This window comes from Podarcis tiliguerta (assembly GCF_965153285.1).
Source record: "Podarcis tiliguerta genome assembly, chromosome: 14".
Lineage (NCBI taxonomy): Eukaryota > Metazoa > Chordata > Lepidosauria > Squamata > Lacertidae > Podarcis > Podarcis tiliguerta.
This window is the reverse complement of record NC_139547.1, coordinates 29,591,112-29,605,375: the sequence shown is the minus strand read 5'-3', so window position 1 is coordinate 29,605,375 and position 14,264 is coordinate 29,591,112. Positions and strand designations below refer to the sequence as shown.

At 47.3% G+C, this 14,264-nt stretch overlaps 1 protein-coding gene across 1 annotated transcript; it reads left to right on the top strand.

Moving 5' to 3' along the window:
• Positions 1-1,188: 1,188 nt before the first annotated feature.
• EARS2 (glutamyl-tRNA synthetase 2, mitochondrial) lies at positions 1,189-12,937 on the top strand. Its single transcript, XM_083412695.1, has 9 exons — positions 1,189-1,388; positions 2,835-2,990; positions 4,646-4,835; positions 6,261-6,733; positions 8,375-8,483; positions 8,965-9,118; positions 10,132-10,262; positions 10,768-10,903; positions 12,059-12,937. The coding sequence occupies exons 1-9, from the start codon at positions 1,298-1,300 to the stop codon at positions 12,140-12,142; spliced, it is 1,524 nt and encodes a 507-aa protein (XP_083268821.1). The 5' UTR covers positions 1,189-1,297; the 3' UTR covers positions 12,143-12,937.
• The last annotated feature ends 1,327 nt before the right edge of the window (positions 12,938-14,264 follow it).

The window sequence follows — 14,264 nt, the reverse complement described above, 5'->3', positions numbered from 1 at the left end:
AGAAAGATAGAAAAGGGAATGACGCTTTTAAAAAAAAGTAAAAATAAATAAATTTAATTATTATTTATTAAATATTTGACACAGTTTTGACCACCGCCGTCTTGCTACCGTCTCTGTCTCTTCTTGTTACAGTATTTATATCCTGCTTTTACCCCACAAGGCGACTCAGGGTGGCTTCCACAAATAAAAACAACACAGATAAAATACAAAAAAAGCTAAATATATATATATAAGACAACCATTGAAAAGTAATTATACTCTGACAGAATTAAAACAATATTAAAAATACGCGTATTACAATACAGCTAATAAAAACAGCACTATCAAAAGCCAAGTTCTCAATACGCCTCAAAAGAGCCTCAGTGGAGCAGGAGAACACAAGACCAGCCAGCCAATAAATGGAAACTAATTAGAATAAAGTTACTAGTCCTTTTTTTGCCACAAGACACTGGTTGCTTTTACAGGAACATAGTTAGCACAGCCAGTCTCCAGGAACTCTGGCAGGGACTCTTTCCCACCCAGGACCTTTTGCATGGCAGGCAGTAGCTCTGCCTCTCAGCTAAGGTTGTCTTACCTAGAGAAGGGTGGCCCTTGGAGCTCCGCTGCAAGCCTGTCTCTTATAGGGGCAGTGGCCAACTAGGTGCATCCTCCTCTGGGAAGCCCACCCCAAGCAGGATGCAAAGGAGACACCAATGGTCAGCCTTCTAGCTAATTTCCTGTGCTGCCATATACTAAAGTTTTAGATTATTGTTGCTAACTTGTCTTATTGATAATTTTATTGGTTCATATACTTTATTGTTTCTTATTTTTGTAAACTGCTTGAAGAGGATTTTTTTTTTTACAATCAAGCAGTGTACACATTTTATGAAATAAATAATATAAATACGTACACACGTATATAAAGAATAAATTGATTGGAACAGCTTGATCCAGTTTCTATTAGCCAAAACCCCCCGCAAAAATAATGTATATAAAAAATAAATTCACCCTCTCTTCCTCCCCTTAATATAGAATAGAAAAATAAAGATACTGTTAAAAATTTAAAATAATTAAAAAAATAAAAAGTAAAACTGATAGTATTTGGTCCCACTTCGGCGTTGCCCCATTTCTGCGGCCGCAGCAGAGGACGCTGTTTCTTTAAGTCTGGCTCCGCCCCTTGTTCCTGTCGGAAACTGAATGACCGACAGGATGTAGCCAATGGGGCGCGGAGGGCGAGGCCTTATGTTAGACCACGTGCGCTTCTGCCGCTGCCTGTTGAGTCTAAAGCTGGGAGGCCGCTGCCGCCGCCGCCGCTGTCATGGGACTGGGCGCTGCAGCGGTGGGGGATGCCTTGCGAGGCGCAATCCGGGGGTCTGGCGTGCGGGTGAGGTTCGCGCCCAGCCCCACAGGTGAGCTGCCCCGGAGCCACGCGGAGCTCCTCGCCTTGCTGCCGAAGCCGTGGGGACTTCCTTGGGCCGCTGCCTGACATGATTAGGGTTTTTCGGGTGCTTTCGTGCTGCCTTCCCGGGCAGTTTGCAAAAGCGATTCGCCAAATCGGATATTATTATCATATTTTTAAAAATACGTGTTTGCTGGTTTGCTGAAACTACAACTGTAAAAAGTCAATAGGATGTGCAGAGAAATAAAAAGAGAACAAACCCCGCAGCTGTAACTGTGCCGCAACAAAGGGATAGTCTGAAAGAGGTTTAAGAGAACCCATCAGGGAAAGAAAGGCAAATAACCCATTCCATAGCAATGCATGAGTCATTGGAGGTTTGTGTAATACACTATTGTTGGCTATAAATGGGAACCACGCTATGTCTAAATGATTATGCATAGCCATATAACAAGTATTAATAGGTATCAAATCATTTTTTTACCTGCCCTTCACACTTAAGGTCCCAGGATGGGTTACAGCATTCAAACTATATTAAAAACAACTTAGTTATTAAAAAAATGTGGTCTCCCAAGATCCTAGGCCTCTGACTCCTACACACTTGCTCATTGAGTTATAATTAACTACCAATGGTGGGATCTAGTAAGCTTCATGAATCATGAGTTGTGCAGGCCTAATTGAATGCCTCTTGGTTTTTATTACTGTCCTTGGAGCTGAGATGCTGCTGTTATGCCCTTGGTGTGGGATGAACAAAAACAAAGGGGGGGTTTGTCAAAGGTGTCTCAGAAATCAGAGTAGATCATGGAAGTTTGCTTACCCTTGTGGTTGAAGGTCCCTGAACCCAGGTGAAGTTGGATATGTGGGGATAGCACAAGAATTGCCCAGGTTCATGGATCAGACCAAAAACCTCATTCAGCCTTCCCCAACATGGTGATCTTGATATAGTTTGCCTCGCAACTGCCATCATAACAGTGTTGGTTGCAGAAGGTGGAAATTCTATTCCATCACAGCTGCATCCAAAGAAGGCCAAGTGCATGTTTCTGGGAAGCTCATAAAGGTGCCTTCCTTTGTTAATCAGAGGTAGACTGCTCTTGAACACGGAGTTCCATTTCAGCTGTCATTGTTAACATCCCTCAGCACACCTTTTCTCCCTACTTTTGCCTATTCCTCTTTTAAAAGTTAACTAAGTAAACAGTTGCCTCTTTCTCTTGGGGCTGTGATATGCATTGCACGTTCTGAACCAGCCAGCCTGAATTCTAATGTTATTTTGAGAAGGAAGGTAGTTTTCAACTGCTTGCACATTTCAAACCATTCATTTCTCTTCTGCTCATGTAATTGGAAGTGGAATGACTCTTGATGTCGAGCTTCTCTCTTCAGCTAAAACAGCAAACAACCTCTGATTATAGCACCAGAGTTGTGCCTCATGTACCCTGTTCTTCCTTTTCTACGTGCTGTGCAGGGTTCCTGCACCTAGGTGGCCTGCGGACTGCTTTGTACAACTACATTTTTGCCAAGAAACACCAAGGGAGTTTCATCCTCAGACTGGAGGACACAGACCAAAGCCGGGTGGTGCCCGGGGCTGCTGAAGGCATAGAAGATATGCTGGAATGGGCAGGTAATTCTGCTTCCCCACACATGTATGCAGTTCAGGCTCTATCACAGGGACCAGACAGTGTGTGGGGTTGCATCCTTTGCCAGGTTTTCTCAGGGAAGCAGTGCAAGATGATCAGATCCTCAAGAAGAAGAATAATAACAATTTTATTATTTATACCCCGCCCATCTGACTGGGTTGCATTAAACATTTTAAAACTTCCCTATGCAGGGCTACCTTCAGATGTCTTCCCAAGGTTGTATAGTTAGTTATCTTCTTGACATCTGATGGGAGGGCGTTCCACAGGGTGGGTGCCACTACCGAGAAGGCCCTCTGCCTGGCTCCTTGGAACTTCACTTCTCCCAGTGAGGGCCCTTGGAGCTGGATCTCGGTGTCCAGGATGGATGATGGGGGTGGAGATGCTTCTTCAGGTATACAGGGCCAAGGCCGTTTAGGGTTTTAAAAGTCAGCACCAGCATTTTGGATGGTGCTCGGAAACGTACTGGGAGCCAATGTAGGTCTCTTTGTTCTTGGTTTTTCTGTCTTATCCAGGGAGTGGGGAAATAGAAAATATTCCAGCCCCCTCCTCTCGCCACCCCCGCTTTTCTTTCCCAGCATCAACATAAACCACCTTTAAGAATAGGACAGCTGCCCCATCACTCTCAGGAAGTTATCCACCCTCCCTGATGCTTAACCTCATAGAAAGGGGTTCAGACTCCCTTCTCCTTGTTTCCTTGCTTACTTGAAAAAAACCGAAACAAAACACAGTCTCCAGGTCAGCTGCCTTGGCCTCAAGGAAACAAAATTATTTGCTGATGGTGAGTTATCCACCACACTTTAGACACATGTGACTTCTGTCCAGCAAGCAAAGAGTTGTACATCTGACACTCTGTGTTCAGTAATTGGATGGGTCCCTCCCACACTTGATTTGTTTTTCCACCTGCATAATGTGCATTTTCTTTGTTATAGTTTTTCTATTTGGAAAGTTGGGATTTGCAAGATCCAAAAATGGAGAGGGTTGATTGCTCTGGCCTCCACGCCCCGTGGCCTCACTCTCACAGGTGCCTAACTCACCTGCCTACTTCTTGATGCTTTTGTCACTGGGGTGCTCACAAGATTGCCTGCCCTTTTATACTACTGGCTATCTTCCTCTAACTCTTGCTACAGGCATTTCCATCAGAAAGGCCTTGTTTAAAAGGGGGAAATGTGTGTATTGACCACTGGGCTGCAGCACAGTCCAGTGAGTTGGGATTTAAGTGACCTGGGAATGGGGATTTTTATTAAATCAGGGGAGCAGATAATGAGTCACCACTCCTTCACCTGATATAATCATCATGTGATATGGGATGTGGGGACTTCGAGCCTCTCTGGGATTTAAATGATCTGAGTCACTGTAAGACTATCTCTGTCTGCACTTTTCTAAACTTGCACTCGAGTTCCCCCAGAGGCGTAGGAAGGGGGTTGCGGTGGGTGCAGTCCGCCCTGGGTGTCATGACTGGGGGGGGGGGGGTTTGACAAAATGGCAGGCGAGTGGGCGGCACACCTCGTGTCTGGCGGCCGCAGCTCTTACCCATCCTCAGCAATTTCCAAGTGGTCCACGGGAGGGCAGGGTGGACCACGTTTGGGATCCCTTTGCTCTTGGTTGCTTCTGAAGAGCTGTCCCCTGCCTCCCCTTTCAGGCATCCCACCTGAGGAGAGCCCTCGCCGGGGCGGCCCAGCAGCCCCCTACCAGCAATCCCAGCGACTCAGCCTATACAGAGAGGCCGCAGAGCTGCTTCTGGAGAAGGGGGCTGCCTACCGCTGCTTTTGCACCCCCCAGCGCCTGGAGCTGCTGAAGAAAGAGGCGCTGAGGAACCGGCAGACACCGCGGTAAGGATCAGGTGGAGGTTAGACCTGAGTGTGCTCTCTGCATGGCTGCTGACGCAACCTGGGTCCTGCTCAGCCGCAGGATTGCTACACGTCTCTCTGCCTTTGACAATTCTGCATTCTTCCAAGGAGAGTCCTGAATGCGGGTGAGATGGAGGCTGACGTTTGGCTGATGGGGAGTCTGGAGGCAGGGCTGCGTGAGTCCAAAGAATTGTCCGTGTGGGGCTCTGTGGACTTCTGGCCTTGACCCTGCATGCTTACACTCAGGGATGGCCTTGATGGCCAGGAAAGGCCAGTGTTTTCCTTATCAGGCTTATTGGCTTCAGAGGCCTGTTTCTCAATCTCCAGCAGTATCTGGAACAATAGAGCAAGGACCTTTGCCTAATGCATTGCAAGTAGTTGGACTAATTCTGTGACTCTAAGAGGGAAGGAGAGAGAAGCACTACCTGACGCCCCCTCCCCAGATTTCCATAGTATATGTTTATTGCTCTGTTGCTACTGTGGAGAAGGGCTTGGGAGATCTTTTGCTATGGCTTCTTGTGGGCAACAATTTATCCTGCTCAGAGTGAGAACTTGGAGGGTTTGGGGGCAGCTGCAAAATGTGTTAAGTTCAAAAGCCACAGAGTACAGGTTCTCTTTGTGGGAGAGACAGAGAGGGACAGAATCAGCAGCCATAATTGAAATGGGGATGGGAACTATTTCTAAGACCATCTGTTTGTCTTCTTTTTTCTTTTTATTATGTTTGTATCCCTCCTCCAAGGAGCTAAAAGTGGCATACATGATTTTCCCTTTCCTCATTTTGTCCTTACAAACAACCCTGTGAGGTAGGCCAGGCTGAGAGGCAGTGACTGGCCCAGGGGCCCCCATTGAGCTGCGTGGCTGGGTGGGGATTCGAACCCCAGTCTCCCAGGTCTTAGTCCAACACACTAACCACTACACCACACTGGCTCTGCTTGAAACAAATCTGCTTGAATGATTTACTTGTTTTTACCTAGGTATTTGGTTAACTTGAAAATACAGGGTTTTCATTGCTGTAATTTTCCTTGTTTACCTTTGTCGTTTATTGTACCTGTTTTTGTGACTTTTGTACGTTGTTTTTCTCTTATTTTCATTGCTTTGTTCCCCACTCCGGGATTGAAAATACTGTGGGCTATAAATACTGCAAATGAATAATAAAAAATCAACAGGCAGGGAGTTCCAAAGTGCCAATGTGCGACCCCTGTAAAAGTGCAAGTTCTGGAGACACATTTCCTGCCTCCATCAAAGGCAGGGTGGTCCGGTCAGCTGGGATTCTGGGTTTCTCAAAGCTTTGGAGTTTTGTGTTGGTTCAGTTGAATGAGAACCAGCAGCTTAGGTTACAGATGAAGCCTTCCTCTGCTGCTGCTGCTGCTTCCGATGTGATTCCTAACCCTGCCCCTCTCCTTACAGATATGACAACAGGTGCCGCCACCTGAGCCCTAAGCAGGTGGCTGAGAAGGTGGCTCAGGGCACTGACTCTGTCATGCGCTTCCGCCTGGAGGAGAACTCGGAACCCTTCTGCGACCTGATCCACGGCTGGAGCAAGCACGTTGTCGCCAGCGTCGAAGGGGATCCGGTGATCCTGAAGAGCGATGGCTTCCCCACCTACCACCTGGCCAACGTGGTGGATGACCATGTCATGGGGATCAGCCATGTCCTTCGGGGGGCAGAGTGGCTCATCTCCACCTCCAAGCACCTCCTCCTCTACAGGGCCTTTGGCTGGGACCCACCTCAATTTGGCCACCTCCCGCTGCTCCTGAACAAAGACGGCAGCAAGCTTTCCAAGAGGCAGGGGGACATCTTTGTGGAGCAGCTTGCGCAGGATGGCTGGTTGCCCGAAGCCCTGCTGGACATCATGACAAATTGTGGCTCTGGATTTACAGGTAATGAGGCCGTAGCCCTTGGCACCCCAGCCGGCTTGCTCAGTTGGTGTGAATTCTCTGCTTATATTTGAATCCTGCTTATAAAATTATGGGTGTCCCCCTTTTCCACCTTGTCTTGGCAAATGACTGTGTTCAGTGGAGTCTCTCCTGGAGCTGGTCCCTCCTCAGTAGGTAGTCCCTGAGCTTCCTGGGGCCTCCCGGGACATTTTCTGCTTAGCCCATCGCTGTTGCTTCTCCGTCGAATCTTAGAGTTGTGTGCCATCAATTCCAGTGGGTCCCAAAGTGGGGGGCACTTGGATTACCTGGGCAAGGGAGCTGCAGGCTGGTGCTAGAGGTGGAAATAATTATCATCAATGTTGATGAATTAATTAAATTAAATAGTTGTATCTCAGAAGTCGAATGCTTTGTGACTTGAACGTTTTGGCTCCCGAATGCCGAAAACCCGGAAGTGAGTGTTCCAGTTTGCGAACATTCTTTGGAACCCGAACATCCGATGCGGGTTCCGATTGTCTGTAAGAGCTTCCTGCAGCCAATCAGAAGTCGCGCCTTGGTTTCCAAACGTTTTGGAAGTCGAACAGACTTCTGGAACAGATTCCATTTGACTTCCAAGGTACAACTGTAATTGAATTTTGAATAATTGTGCAATTGTGGGTTGTGCAAACTGTTACTCTGAATAATGCTTTTTGTATGGTAAAGTGGGGCCACTGGGGATGTGTTTATGGAACCAAGGCAGCAGGAGTCTAATCCCTTGCTGAATGTAGGAAGTCCAGACTCTGGAGAAGGGGTTGCAGCTCAGAAATTCAATCCACAGCGGCACCTCTAGGTAGAGCTAGGAAAGAGTCCCTGCCTGAAACCCTAGAGAACAAGTGTTGGCAGTGCTGAGTTACATGGAACAAAGGTCCGATGGGGTAAGGCAGCTTCCTGTGTTTCTAAAGCATCGCCTAACCCAGGAGTGGGAGATCTGCATCTTGTGGGCCCACAAAGCTGTTTACCTCCGACCACACACCCCTTTCCCCTTTGCTCCCCACATCAGAGGTGACTTTAGGTGAAGGTGTGGCAGAGGGCTGGTGGCTGCCATCCCTTTGAGGGCTGTTTGCAAACCAAAGGGTATCAGAGGCAGTGCTGATCAGCTGATGGGTGCTGAGAGACGTGGCCTTGGCGGTCCACTTGCAAGAGGCCTGCATTGGAGTTGCTTGCTGATGGGCTTCACCTGAGCTCCTGATGGCAGCCAGTGGGCAGCTGTGAAAGATGAGCGCATTATTATTATTAACGTTGCAATACATATATGAAATCTTTTCATAATGATACATATACATTATATTCGTAAATTCACATTATCACATTTCATGATGTACCAACATTTATCCATTTCTTATTTCTTGCCCTGTGTCTTCCCTCCACCCGTGCGTGACTTCCTTGTTATTATTTTATAACTTTATTATTGAGATAGTATTTTTGTATCTTAATAATTAAACATTCAGTCTTATATATCTGCTTAGCTTAACTTAACTTTGTGAAATCAGTCTATACATATCAATAAATTCTTGTTGGAGCATGTTTTGGTCATGTATTCTTCTACACATTTCCATTCCTGTTTGAGATTTTAATCAATCTAATCAGAACTCTTGGTTTCTTTTGCAGATAACCGGATGGGCAGGACGTTGAAGGAGCTGATTGAGGAGTTCAACGTGAGCAGGATCGAAAGGCACTCGGCCCTGCTGGATCTTGAGAAGCTGTCTGAGTTCAACAGGTAGAGGAACCAGAGGGGCAGGGTAGCACCAGCTTCCATGCATTTCCTGGTTGGCTGTTGATCTGCGGGCTGTTTATCCCCCGGGGGGGGGGTGTCTGCCTCTGCTGAGCATCACCTTTTGGTCCCCTTTTCTGTTCCCTTCCTTGGAGCCCAGTCCCCCTCCAGCTCAGGGGTCTCTTCTGCCTCCTCCTTGAAGTCAGGCTGCATTCAGGGAAGAAAAAGCAAGATGTCACAGAGGGTGCAAACAGGCATTGCTGAGAAACTGAAGAAGTGTATCCCTAAAAGTTCATCCCACCCCTTATAGCTCAGCCGGTTAAAGCATGCTGCTGACACTGTCAGCAGGCTGCAGGTTCGATACCCATGTGGATATTTTAGCTGCATATTCTAGTACTGCAGGGGGATGGATTAAATGCACCTCAGGGCCCTTTCCAACTCTTCAGTTGTATGATGCTATGAAGTGGCTTTGTGTGTGTGTGCACAGGATCCACCTGACCCGTCGGATTGAAGATGACCTGCAACGGCAAGAGCTGGTGGCAGAGGTGCAGGCCTCTGTGGAGGAGACCTACGGGAGCCAGGTGGTAGACCGGGAGGTCCTTGAGAAGGGCTACGTGGAGCAGGTGCTGCTGCTTAGAATGGTAAGTCAGGCAAAGAGGGTGTGTGTGTCTGTGCACAAGTGCGCCTGCCTCTTTGCTTTCTTGTGTGTGTTTTTAAATAAATGTCAACGTAACAAAAGGAAAGGAAACAAAGGCCCTAAATTTTAACACCGCAAAGCATCACATCCTGGAAGCACAAAAGATACAGCACGTTTCCAAAGGGATAACAAAGGGTTAACTCAGACATAGTTTCCTTTACAAATAATAAAGATATATAAAAATAGGAGTGTCCTCCCCCTGTGAGTTTCATCATTATGAAATAACATAGGCTTAAATGAGCCAGATGATTTCCATACACTGGTGGTACTGAGTGACTGGGTGCCTCAATATTTGCATAAGAAATACTTATTATTATTACTGTTATTATTATTATTAATTGAGTTTATATACCACCTTATACCCGGAGATCTCAGGGCGGTTCACAGAAAAGATCACAACATATACAGTGGTACCTCAAGTTACAAACACCTCAGGTTACAAACGCTTCAGGTTACAAACTCCATTAACCTGGAAGAGTTACCTTGAGTTGAGAACTTTGCCCCAGGACGAGAATGAAAAACGTGTACCGGTGGCGCAGCAGCAGCAAGAGGCCCCATTAGCGAAAGCACACCTCTTGTTAAGAACAGTTTCAGGTTAAGAACGGACCTCCGGAAAGAATTAAGTTCGCAACTAGAGGTACCACTGTATAATCAGAATAAAAACAACAACCCAACAACACACACCCAGAAAAGAGCCACATTTTAGAAGGGTATAGGATGTCAAACAGATCAACCAAAGGCCTGGTTAAAAAGGAACATTTTTGCCTGGCGCCTAAAGGTGTATAATGAAGGTGCCAGGCGAACTTCATGCTATATATGTTTCCTAGCTGGAAACTCTTTGACTTTAAGGTAAGAAGGTGCCGTGGGGCAGGGAGAGATGTGGTCTTGGGGTGGGGGCTCCAGCCAGGGGAATTGATCTGCCTGTCTCTCTGATCCTCAGTGGTCCTTCCTCCCCAGGGTCACATAAGCCGCCTCAAGGACTTGGTGTCACCCAAGTATTCTTTCTTGTGGATCCGGCCCTCCGTGCCTCACGAGGAGCTGCAAACCATTTCAGCAGAGGCAGACAAAATAGGAAGGCTGGTTCTCAGGTGAGTTGCCCTGGACCTTGCCTGTTGTTGTTTTTTAACCATTGGGATGTTGCAGCCACCTAGAGGTCTGGCCTCCTCCACCTTCTTCCTCACCTGAGTGACAGCAGGTACTTTCCATGCTGGAGTAAGCGCTTGTTTTCAGTCGGTCTCCCTCATATGGTAAATAAACAGTAGAACCTTACATTATCTCAGCTGGTAGAGTATGAAACTCTTAATCTCAGGGTTGTGGGTTTGAGCCCCAAGTTAGGCAAAACACTCCCCCACATTTGAGCCCCGTATTGGGCACTGCAGGGGGTTGGACTAGATGACCCTCGTGGTCCCTTCCAATTCTACAATTCTATGACTCTTGCCACATGAAGGGTCTTCCGCAAGTGAAACAACCTGCCCTGCAAAATGGATACTATAAATCACTTGGCAGTAGCTTTTCCAAGCGAAAACTGAGCCACAGTTTAGAAAAAACGAGTTTAAAGTAATATCCTTTTTTCTTCTTCTTCTCTTCCCAAAGGTTGCTGGAACAGCCGGTGGCTGCTCTGACCCCAGAGGAGCTAGGCAAAGACCTGAGGCGGCTGCAGGAGCAGATAAGTGGGACCAAGTACAGTGGCATGATGAGACTTCTCCGCTTGGCCCTCAGTGGCCAGAAGGTAAATTTCCCTGGGCCCCACTTCCCAAATCTCATCATCTGAATTGCTCTGCTTTGAAAGCCAATAGTTGGCTTGGCTTTGCTAATGGACCTCAGTGGTGGTTGCTACATCTCTTTAAAATAATCAAAAGAGCCATCCTGGTAGACTTGAGGTATTTGGGACTACAACTCCCATCAGCCCTAGCCATATCATGTTGGGGCTGATGGGAGTTGTAGTCCAAAACATAGAGGGCACCAAATTGACAAAGGCTGACCTAAAGTTGTTTGTACCTCATTTTCAGCAAATCAGTGGCTTGTAACAATAAAAAATATGTGAAATCAGTTAACACGGATAGACCATTCCTGACATTTAATAATGGGAAAGTATGAGCAAAAACCCACAGGTCGAGCTAGAATAAAACCAAGAATAAGGATGGATAGCTCAGTTGGTCAGAGCTGACAACGCCAAAGTTGCAGGTTCGATCTCCATTCAGGGACAGCTGCATATTCCTGCATTGCAGGGGATTGGACTAGACGATCCTCTGGGTCCTTCCAACTCTATGATTCTGTGAGCCCTCCTCACACCCCGAGGCATGCCTTGATCAGCAAGTCTTTACTTGGCGCCTGAATGGCAACATGAAGATGCCAGCTAAACACCTAAGACAGGATGCCAGTTTTTTAAATGTTGTTCCATTTATTAGGCAGTGCTGAAATCATAGGAAGCTGCCTTCAGATGTCTTCTAAAAGTCAGCTACTTGTTTATTTCCTTGACATCTGGTGGGAGGGCGTTCCACAGGGTGGGCGCCACCACCAAGAAGGCCCTGTACCTGGTTCCCTGCAAGCTCACTTCTTACAGTGAGGGAACCGCCAGAAGGCCCTCGGAGCTGGACCTCAGTGTCCGGGCTGAACAATGGAGGTGGAGACGCCCCTTCAGGTATACTGGACCGAGGTCGTTTACTTAGGAGGGGTGGTGGTACTGCAGCTACAAAGGTTGTAGAGCACTTAGTCAATGGAATTGTGGTAGGAATATGGAAGAGGGAGTGCTGTAATGGAGGCCTCTCAGACTCTAGCTTCCACAAAGCTTCAGGAGCTTTTGTTTTCAAGTTGGGAGGTGTTCCTTTCCAGTTGGAAAGGGTTCCCCCCTCCCTTTCTCGAGTAACCTCTCTGTCCATTTCAGGAAGGACCCAGTGTTGCCGAGATGATGGTCTCCTTGGGGCCCAGAGAGGCTAGCGCACGGATCCAGAGAGCCCTTTGCAGCTGACCTGTTGAAGCAAAACAGCCAACCGAACTTTCAATAGAGCTTGCATGTCAAGCCTTCCACGAAGCTCAAACACCTTCCTGTGGACTGCAGAGCATCCCACAGCCACGGACTTGACCACTTCTCTCTCTTTCAAAGTGCTCTGGGGTTGGCAGCCTGGCACTGGCACTGAGACCCTAAGGGAATTTCCGGTTCTAGTTGAGTCTGATGTGGCATTAATAAAAAAAGCAAAAATACTGGCTGGAGGTCAAAGTGCCACTGTGACCACTTTCCACGTGGCCTCGCCGCCATTGTCACCCCACTGGGCATTCCTTCGGGGCTGGGGAGCAGCCTCAACCTTGGAAGCCACAGGAGAGTGAGCCAAACTGGGCTCCAAAGGGCCAGTTCCATAGAATTCAAAGGGTATTTTTTATTGCATTACAATCTCAGAGATAATTAATTGCAGTAGCTTAACTAGATGACCCTTGTGGACTTTCCCAACTCTTCAATTCTCTGGTTCTATGAAAAGGAGCAGTAAAATACAATTGAAAATCAATATGAATCTTTAATGTGACGTTTGCACCATCATCAGCCATAAATCCACAGAGATGCGTGGTCCTGCTGGGTGTAACAGCATCTCCTGTGCTCAGCCTAGTCTCTCTGCCCAGGGCTGGATTAACCATTAAGCAAAATAAGCATGGGCTTAGGGCATCAAGGGAAGGAGGACACCATAGGAATTTCCCCTTGGACCATATGGTGCAGCTGAACAGAAACATCATTTCTACAACTATGCAAAAATAAGCATTACTTTCCATCTTACTGTAGTTTTCGTTTCATTTCAAAAAGTAAAAAATTATTTTACAGTTTATTATTGTTTATATTTTGAATTAGATATACGTGGGGGCACCAAAATCTTTTCATGGCATAGGGCCTCCAAAGGTCTTTGCCCCTCTGAGCACCATTTTGGGATGTCTTTCCAGAACAAGGGTGGTGCCCTCCGCAGATATCCCTATATGAGCAACCTTGAATGGCTCAGACTGTGACCCTTTGTGGTGAAGGAAGGTGACTCTTCCAAGTCAAGTGTGGCTACAGGCTGGCTTGGAAGGTAAGCAAGCAGTGGGGGGCCTGGGAAGCAGAGCTCAGTCTATCAGCTCTGCTGTGGCAGCTCCCACCAGGCCTCCTTTCCCCTCCGCTGTCTCCTGGGGAGACTGCCATTCCGGCAGACTGCCTCGGTGCAAGAGAGAGATGGGGAGCAAGGCCCATTACATTTTGCTAAATGCCCAGCTTGCTAAAAGCAGAGACATCACCTTGCCAACAAAGGTCATATAAAAGGATGTCATATAGAGGAGGGAGAAAGGTTGTTTTCTGCTGCTCCAGAGAAGCGGACACGGAGCAATGCATCCAAACTACAAGAAAGAAGATTCCACCAAAACATTAGGAAGAACTTCCTGACAGTAAGAGCTGTTTGACAGGGGAATTTGCTGCCAAGGAGTGTGGTGGAGTCTCCTTCTTTGGAGGTCTTTAAGCAGAGGCTTGACAACCATATGTCAGGAGTGCTCTGATGGTGTTTCCTGCTTGGCAGGGGGTTGGACTCGATGGTCCTTGTGGTCTATTCCAACTCTATGATTCTATGGTCCGTATAGTTAAAAGCTATGGTTTTCCCAGTAGTGATGTATGCAAGTGAGAGCTAGATCATAAAGAAGGCTGATCACCAAAGAATTGATGCTTTTGAATTATGGTGCTGGAGGAGACTCTTGAGAGTCCCATGGACTGCAAGAAGATCAAACGCATCCATTCTTAAGGAAATCAGCCCTGAGTGCTCACTGGAAGGACAGATCCTGAAGCTGAGGCTCCAATACTTTGGCCACCTCATGAGAAGAGAAGACTCCCTGGAAAAGACCCTGATGTTGGGAAAGATTGAGGGCACAAGGAGAAGGGGACGACAGAGGACAAGATGGTTGGATAGTGTTCTCAAAGCTACCAGCATAAGTTTGTCCAAACTGCGGGAGACAGTGGAAGACAGGCGTGCCTGGCGTGCTCTGGTCCATGGGGTCACGAAGAGTCGGACATGACTAAATGACTAAACAACAGCAACAAATGCCCAGCTCTATGATGCACCTCCTGTCCCTGAGCAGCCTCAGCTGGT

Bases quoted from the DNA above. Each gene is read 5' to 3' on its own strand.
- EARS2 (XM_083412695.1), top strand. From the start codon at position 1,298: ATGGGACTGGGCGCTGCAGCGGTGGGGGATGCCTTGCGAGGCGCAATC. The intron at 6,734-8,374 runs GTAATGAGGCCG...TTTCTTTTGCAG, and splicing joins TTGTGGCTCTGGATTTACAG to ATAACCGGATGGGCAGGACG. The intron at 10,904-12,058 runs GTAAATTTCCCT...TGTCCATTTCAG, and splicing joins TGGCCCTCAGTGGCCAGAAG to GAAGGACCCAGTGTTGCCGA.